Raw genomic sequence first — 8586 nt, forward strand, 5'->3', positions numbered from 1 at the left:
TCCTATGATCATTCCTATAATATTTCTTAGAAATTATTTGTAACCTACAGGAACAAGGTGGTGGTGAAGCTTTAACTAAAAAACATTTAAGAAAGAAACATAAAATGTAAAGCAAATCTCCAATGCAGATCCCCAAAAAAGGAATCAAAAAGAAATAAACCAAATAAGAACACAAAGCGACCCCCGGATGGCCACAGGTTACCTATTCTTGTGAAGACAAGATGTATAAAGACAAATGTGCTCGCACTGCAATCCACCCACAGCAAATATAGGATGTGCTCTTGAGAGCCAATCTGGTCTGACTTGTATATAAAACGGCAATGAAACTGCAATAAAATTGCGCGAATGGTATTTGCATACCAGTCTTCGCCCTCACTTACGTGTTTAAAAGGAGACAGTGTAACCATTCAGACGCTCTTGTTCTTCGGAGCTCGCTGGTCAGACTTCTCTCTCAGGGCACAATCTGGCACATGAGGCTGGATCTCTGGAACCTCCATGCCAGGCTTCTGGATGGGACAAAGATGTCCTGACGGGGCTTCCACCTTCTGTGTCCGAAACCACCTCTACTAGGCGGCTCTATGCATTTAATTGCACTGAGAGGTGCGCTGTCAGTATAGTGCTGTCCTTCCTCCAAGAGGGGTTAGAGAAACAAATTTCTCTGTCTACCCTTATGGTGTATGTGGCTGCTATCGCAGCCCATCACCTCTAAATTGAGGGTAGGTCGTTGGGACAACACAAGCTGATTTGTAGGTTCCTGAGAGGCACAAGGAGTTTAAACCCACCCAGACCGTGCCTCATCCCCTCTACGGACCTCACAGTGGTCCTTTCAGGCCTGAAGAAAGCTCTGTTCGAGCCCCTGGAAGAATCTGATCTTTCTGAACTGAACTTACCTGCAGGCGCTCTCTCTTTCCCCTGAGTGCCTGGAGTTCAGACAGAGTAACTCCCATGTTATCTTGAGACCTCGGCCCAGCTACATGCCCAAAGTTCCCACCACTTCCTTTAGGGACCAGACCCAACCCTGTCATTGTTGTGTCCGGTACACACACTGTGCTGTTACATGGAACACACATGAAACTTTAGAACTTCCGATTAGCTCTTTGTCTGCTTTGGAGGACAGCAGAGGGGGAATGCTGTCTCCAAACAGAGGTTGGTGCACTGGATCGTCGTCATCGACACAACACAGTTTAGAACAAACAACAAGACAACAAAGAACAGGAATCAAACATTATGGTAACGAACAGGCTTCACAGCTTTCTGTTCTTGAAAGAAGTAGAAATTAAAAAAGAAAAACGATAGTGTGTGTGCAAGTGCTGTCTTTTTCCTTTGTATAATTGTTTGTAGTGGAGTGTCCTGTCTAAATATTTTCACGCGCATGCGCTGTTGTAGACGTGCGGACGACCATGGACCCTCCTGATGATGAAAATGCATCATGCGGACGGCACGCATACGCGGACGTCCCTAGTATACTTTCGGCTTAACACAGACAAATATTGTGGTGACGAGTACATCAGTGTCTTCTCTATCTGTGTCACCTACTGTAAGTTCAGAGTCTCACAGAGTGCTGAGGGATTTCTACACTAGTCATTATCCACATTAACCTGAATTTCCTATTCCTGAGTTACATAGTTTAAATCTTATTTTCTTTTAACTTACATTCAGTTTAGTGATTTTTTTTATTTTTGTTATATTGTGTAGTATGGGACATAAATGTTAAACAAGTATAACCTCAGTACTATTGAATACTTTACATGTAAAGTAACTGGCAGTCTGTCAATGTTCAATTCAATTTTATTTATATAGCGTTTTTTACAATTTGTAATTGTTTCAAAGCAGCTTTACATTAAAAGAAGCAGTGGACACACAGAAAAATCGACAGACAATACAAGTAGCAAAATATAGCGGCTATGAATAAACTTTACAAGCATATTAATAATGTCTCGTATAAAAGAGGGTGCTAAGTTAAGCCAATGTCGGCTGACTCCCCAGGGTTGAAAAACCCCCTGGGAGAAACAAAAAGTCGGATTTACGGACATCAGTTGGCAAATCATTCCAGAGCTTAGGGGCTAAGTAGGAAAAGGGTCTACCACCTTTAGCCTGATAAGGAACAGTGTGCCCTACACTGTATACCCCCTCCCTTGCACGTGAGGCTGCATTACATCATTGTAACTTTGAAGCATTAAATCTTTAAAATATATGGTCAATGCGGCACATCGATGGAAAGCTTAGACTTTAGGGATTCCATTAACACACACACAAAGCATTATATGATTTTTAGCAGTCATAAAACTGTAATCTAGTTGTAATTTACTTGCCTTCAAAATCTTCCCTTTATCCGCTTCAGTGAAATTGTCCAAAACAAATTGTTCATAAATCCCCAAAAGTCCAAGGAAATGGAATATCCAAGCCTTTTAATCCAAAACGATTTGTTCATCTCACAATCTCGACTTTTCTGACCGAATTACGATATAAATAGTGTATACAATTAGTTCACTACCGGACATTCGTTCGAATCTCACTTCTCATTCATGATTTATAATGAATATATTCAGATGTCACGTTTATTGTGCAATGTCTGAGGAACAAATACGCCCCCTTGTGGAATTTCAGCAGTTCCATAAGAAAACACTTTTGATATTCTAGGGATAGTTAAGAGACCAGAATTATGCGTCCGCAATGTACGTGGTGTGGTGTATTCTGACATGAATTCTCTAAGATACGAAGGTGCTAGGCCATTTAAGGCTTTGTAGGTGATTAATAGTATATTAAATTGTTTGCGATATTTGACTGGTAGCCAGTGTAAAGATGCCAAAATTGGGCTTATATGGTCATACTTCTTAGATTGAGTAAGCACTCTTGCAGAAGCGTTTTGAACCAGCTGAAGCTTGTTTACCTGATTTGCATGGCATCCCCCAAGTAACGAGTTACAATAGTCTATTCTAGAGGTCATAAAAGCATGGATAAGTTTTTCTGCATCTGATGCAGACAGCATATGGCGTATTTTTGAGATATTTCTAAGATGGAAGAATGCTGTGCGGCAGACATTGGAGATATAACTATCGAAGGATAAATTGCTGTCGAACACAACACCTAAGTTCTTAACCGTGGAAGATGGCACCACAGTGTAATCTGACATATTTTGTTTTGAGCGATTTAGTTCAATAAAACGTAGCCCGTGCCCCCCCAAACAGGTTGTTGTGCCCCCTACACAGTTTTTGATTAATTCAAGAATAATTAAAATAAATTAAACATTGAATGTTTCATGACTTTTAATGTAATCAAATAAGGAAAATATAGTTGATATATGTTTTCTTTAATTAAAATAGACCAGTTTCTCTGATTTGTTGTATTGCCGGGTCTCATGCGTCATTAGGCTTTAGCATATTTGTGACTTGATACTAGCATTGTGTTTTTTCGCGGCATTTTATGGATCGTGTAAAATATGGATATTATAACATTTAGAACAAACCAGCAACGCCTGCTCCATCTGACTTCATGCAAACACCGATTGGCTCAAACTCGGAGATTAGGGGTCGAGGTGGAATCTTCAAATCTACAGGACACTGTTTTAAGAAAGTTTAATGTTCGTACACGCCGGCTTCAGCTTTTTTAAAGGTAAGTTAGCGTTGTTTTAATTTACGTTAGTGTGGCTATAGACCGTTAACAGCATTGCGACATGATTATGGTAAAGCGGCTTTCACAACGGCTTTTACTTACGCGGTGTGCGCTGGGCTGTGCTATGAAACCCATTCATTTCAATGGTTTGCGCCGCGCGAGGGGCGTGTTGTTGTTGCGTCGAGCAAAGCGCGAGCGCAGTTCAAAATAGTTTAACTTTTGCGCATAGTTTGTGATCTTCTGCCCTTTATACGGGAAATGAGCTGACAGTCTGTAACAGTTGTATAAGTGTGTGCTTGCACTGCATTTGTTGTTTTAATCCCTTGTTTTTGCAAGTTATTGTTGCTAATTGCGTGCCCACTATTGGAAGCCGCGTGCCCCCCTGTCAGTTATGGTCTGGCGCCGGCTCTGGATAGGACCTAAAACTGATCTCTGCGGTACGCCATAATTAACCAGGATGTGGTATGACTCTTCCTCTTTATATAAACAAAATGATGTCTAACTATATGGATGTCTAACATTCATTGTCGATTTGTCAAGAAGCAATGTCAAGAAGGGTTGTCTAATGGCTTTCACATTGCCATCACATGTAACATATCTATCAAAATGCATTTGTGTAAATTGATAAAGCACATTATATTAAACGTCTGTTTCAAATACAACCCTGTTTGCATTAGGTGAGCATGCCTACAACTGGAAAAAAATTGAAAAAATACAGAATGCTGGCCAGCATACAAACGTACTTAGCCCACACATCTCATTGAATTTTTTATTTTATTTTATTTTATTTTATTTTATTTTATTTTATTTTATTTTATTTTATTTTATTTTATTTTATTTTATTTTATTTTATTTTATTTTATTTTCCCAGAACATGTTTTTTTGACCAAAAATGGGTTAAAACAGCTCAGCATTTTTTTGTTGAAACAACCCAGCATAGGTCAAATTACCACCCATTGAGTTGGCCTTGTCTCTTTAAAAAATAAAAAACAGCATTTAAAAGTGTAGGAAATCAAATGTATGTTGTTTTAAAACACAAGCATTATCCATTATTATTTGTGTTTAGACCTGTATTCTGCATATTGTATTTCATGTTTTTTCCTGAGTGTTTTAGATTGACTCCTTTGTTTACAGTGTTAATAAAAATACTTGTGGAGTTGGGGTTGAGGTTTGATAAGAGACTCTTTGTCTATAGATGAAAATATTTAAGAGCACGCAGGCAGCAGTGTACTGTGGCTAATTTCTTAATTGACACTTGGAAGTCTTGTAGAATGGTTGCAGAAAGGCGAAATATAAATGTTTTAGATTTGTTTACTGTGCCAGTTGAATCTAGAGTAAGAGTGGAGCACAGATTCTTCTAGATGACTGGAAACCTATTGGAATTTGATTTCAAATGGTGTGTAAATGGAGCTTTAGTGTCACTTTGTGAAGATGGGGAATCTTTAACTGGTGATGGTTTGTTTCTTTTGGATAATTCTGATTTAATTTAGGCCTTTTTGTTTATTTAATTCATATTTTCCATAATGTCTTTCCTAAATGTTCCAATTTAACCTATTGCAATGTGGTTGCTTTGAGGCATGATAGTGTTTCTCAAATGGTTTAATAAAGTGTGTTAAATGTCAAGTTTCTCTCTCTCTCTCTCTCTCTCTCTCTCATTTCTCTCTCTCTCATTTCTCTCTCTCACCTGCACTACATAAAACTCATGAACTTTTATGGTCTAAGTTTTGAGTCATCTGCACTTACATCACATTTTTATTGACTATCTTCTTGTTCCCAGATGTAGTGAACATTTCCCTCGGCTGGTCATGCATAGCCAGATGCTGAGAAAAGTGTCTGTGGCTTTGGCAACCTCCTCAGATTCGGTTATTCAAGTCAAACTGAACAGTTGGCTATTTAAGGACAGAACGTAAAGAGGACATGTGTTTGACTGCTTCACAATGACAACGGCAAGTACTTCATTTTACATTTCTTCATGTTAAGACTTAAAAGGTTTCTGGACTGATGAGCTGTCTGTGAACAGTGTGCTGTAGCTACATGTAAAAGAAGGACACAAACTTGATTAAAAAATCACGTTTGCCATATGTGGATAGTGTTTGTTTTGAGACAATCTCGAAGAGTGAAAAGCTTTAGCTCAAGGTTTTGACAGTATCACAGAGTTCATGCGTGTCTTTTTTAGATTAACTACAGGAAAGAGTGAATCAGCACAGACAAAGCTGCCAGGAATCCTCTCTCTATTATTCAAGGAGTACGATTACCAACTCGACATGCTCATACTGAATCCATAGATGACTTCTTTTGTAACTACAGTAACACTCATTGATCCACAAGCTATGAAAGGTACATAACAAAATGATGATCTGGCTGACAATGAAAACATAGTTTTTCCATGCTTACAGTTGATATATAACATTTATCAATGAACTGTTCACTTTGTGGAAGAAGGTGAGAAAGAAAGGCGATCTTGAACTGGCTCTGACATGCTGATGAACTGTGGACACACCCTGCTGTTAGTCAGGAGAGAAAATGGACGACAGCTGCCTGCTTTCGGGATCAGGCAGAATAAATAGCGGTCGCTAGCGGCACGTCACCTCCGGACAGTTTTGTTGCATAATAAGAAACTCGAGCATACTTTCAGACTCTGGAGGAAGAAGTCAGCCAACTCAAGAAACAACATCACATTTGAAGCACTGCTTAGGACTTTGCGAGTGTCTACTTCATCAAACTGGAACACTTCTGGTTTAAAATGCCAAACACGAGCCAGTAACAAGGTAAAACTTTCTACTTTGTTTATAACACCATGGAAAAAGAGACAGAGCGAAGCACGCAGCATCAGAAGAAACCGTACAGTGAGCTCTAAAAGCTTTTCGGGAGCATCTTGAGTCAGGAAAAATGACTGTTTGAAACAGAGTAATCTGGAAGAAATACATATTTCTTCTTCGCTGTACCTCATAACTTTCCTTTGTTAAATACATAAATAAAAGAACAAGATTTCTATCGTGCTCTCAGATGTTTGAACATTAACACGTGTTAACACTGTGCTAAGCACATTCCTCTGAACATTGTTGTTTCCATCAGGTGGCTAAGACAACATCTCAAGCAAGAGGACAATGTAAAGAGTAGGCTTCACTAGAGACCATCAGAGGTCGGTTTCAATGTCCGATTCGCATTTTGCATCGGACGCATAACCCAACACATCACCACTCCTTTTCATGCTTCATGGTGGGTTGTAATTCTTACTTTTCCATGGAGATCAGCTTTCATTCCAAACCTATTTGGACTGCATTTTAAGGCATCTTACGTGTAGTGCTAAGCAAGGCTGTTCCATATTCCAAATTCTTACATCAAAATTTAAAGCAGTCTTGCAAGAAAAAAAATCCTTCAAGATTGTGAATCACTACATAGCGTGAGCTCAGCATTACTGCACTTATAATCAATACTCAAAACTACTCCGTTACAAGTAAAATGTACTATTTTATCCATTGTTTAGCTGTGTGCAACGACCATCGTCTTTGTCACACACAGACCCAAATACTGGGCAACTATCACTACAACAACAAAACACTTTAATCACTTCCTGCCAGCAGTGGGAATCAAACCAGCAACCTCTAGGTTGCAAACATGTCTGACTCTCTAACCACTTGGCTGTGAATCACTTATTGATCTTAAAAATATGATTTTTTTTAACAGACAGTGTATGTCAGCTGTAGATGTGATGTTTTGGCACTGAATCCTTCTTTTCTTATTCTTACCCGCAGGTCTCTTTCAGAGATGATTCTGTGTAGTCAGATGGGGTTTGCAGTTTTGTACTGCATACTGTGGTTCACCGCACCTGTCTTTCTGCGCTCCGAATTCAAGGTGGCATACGTCACAGAGCGCAGCGTCTACATGTGCACATGTGTGCAGGATTTGGCCTTCTGTGACGAAATGAACTCCAGTGAATGTAACAACTGCAAGGACCATTCATCTGTGCTGCAGAGCCCCAGCCCGGTCCAAAAGAAACGCCTTACAGTACTGTACACTTCACCGCTTGAGGTGGCCCTTCTTCTCAACAACTCAGAGGTCAGACACTTGACATTAGTCCAGTGTAAGCCCGCTAATGACCAGCCTATATCATTTGACTACTTTGCAGTTCAGCGCCTGGAGAGGCTTACGATCACATACCCATTCTGGAAGCCTGACCAGAGTTATGATGTGATTATAGGCAAGGACAGGGGCGCTCCATACCACGAGGAGGCCCGAATCGCCATCATTCACACTTCTGTGTTGACTGGAAAAACTGAACTGAAGTCCTACACAATCCGAACCGAAGTGGATCGTGCCGGCTTGACGTCCTTCCCAAACATTTTTATGTCTCGCAATGGGCTTTTAGAAATGTCCAGGATATTTATCACTTTCCTGTACTAAAAGGATAAACCTTCTTTTTCACACACATGCAGATATAGCCTTTGCCATTTGTTGCCATTATTATTTCACAAATATCCATTATATCCATTATACATATTCTGTAATGTACATAATACATTTGCAACAGAAATAAAGTATTTAACTGCTGTATACAACTACATACTATAGATTGTATAGCATGTACAAAGACAAAGACATAAAAATATGTCGTTACACTGAAAAAAATTATTCATTGAATTTAATCAATTTTTTAAGGTAAGTGGTTGCAATCAATTTATTTAAGCTACATTTAAACAAAAGTGTTATATTTTATTTTACTTTACTAATATTTGTTGTGTAAATGTAGCTTAAATAAATTGATTGCAACCACTTACCTTAAAAAATTGATTGGATTTAATGAATCATTTTTTTCAGTGAATCCAAAGCTAGTTTTCCAAATCTTAATACGAAAAAGGTAATCTTAAAAGTAACTTCATGTAGTTCTGATCTTTACAAGTAAGATTGGAGTCTAAAATTAGCTTTAATATTAGAAAAGAATGACAAACAATACAATCAGTATACTGTAATGAT

At 38.8% G+C, this 8586-nt stretch overlaps 1 protein-coding gene across 6 annotated transcripts in view; it reads left to right on the top strand.

Moving 5' to 3' along the window:
- Nucleotides 1-8176, top strand: part of LOC129416559 (uncharacterized) — a 136526-nt gene extending 128350 nt beyond the window's left edge. For 3 of the 6 annotated variants that reach the window (XM_073872808.1, XM_073872807.1, XM_073872806.1), the window contains exons 2-5: nucleotides 5390-5558; nucleotides 5789-6380; nucleotides 6688-6831; nucleotides 7368-8176. In XM_073872808.1, coding sequence (XP_073728909.1) covers nucleotides 7381-8016 — 636 coding nt within the window. In that variant the 5' untranslated portion in view covers nucleotides 5390-5558; nucleotides 5789-6380; nucleotides 6688-6831; nucleotides 7368-7380 and the 3' untranslated portion in view covers nucleotides 8017-8176. The other 3 variants (XM_073872810.1, XM_073872809.1, XM_055170885.2) reach the window with 3 other exon arrangements.
- The last annotated feature ends 410 nt before the right edge of the window (nucleotides 8177-8586 follow it).

The sequence above is a fragment of the Misgurnus anguillicaudatus genome, chromosome 11 (assembly GCF_027580225.2).
Source record: "Misgurnus anguillicaudatus chromosome 11, ASM2758022v2, whole genome shotgun sequence".
NCBI lineage: Eukaryota > Metazoa > Chordata > Actinopteri > Cypriniformes > Cobitidae > Misgurnus > Misgurnus anguillicaudatus.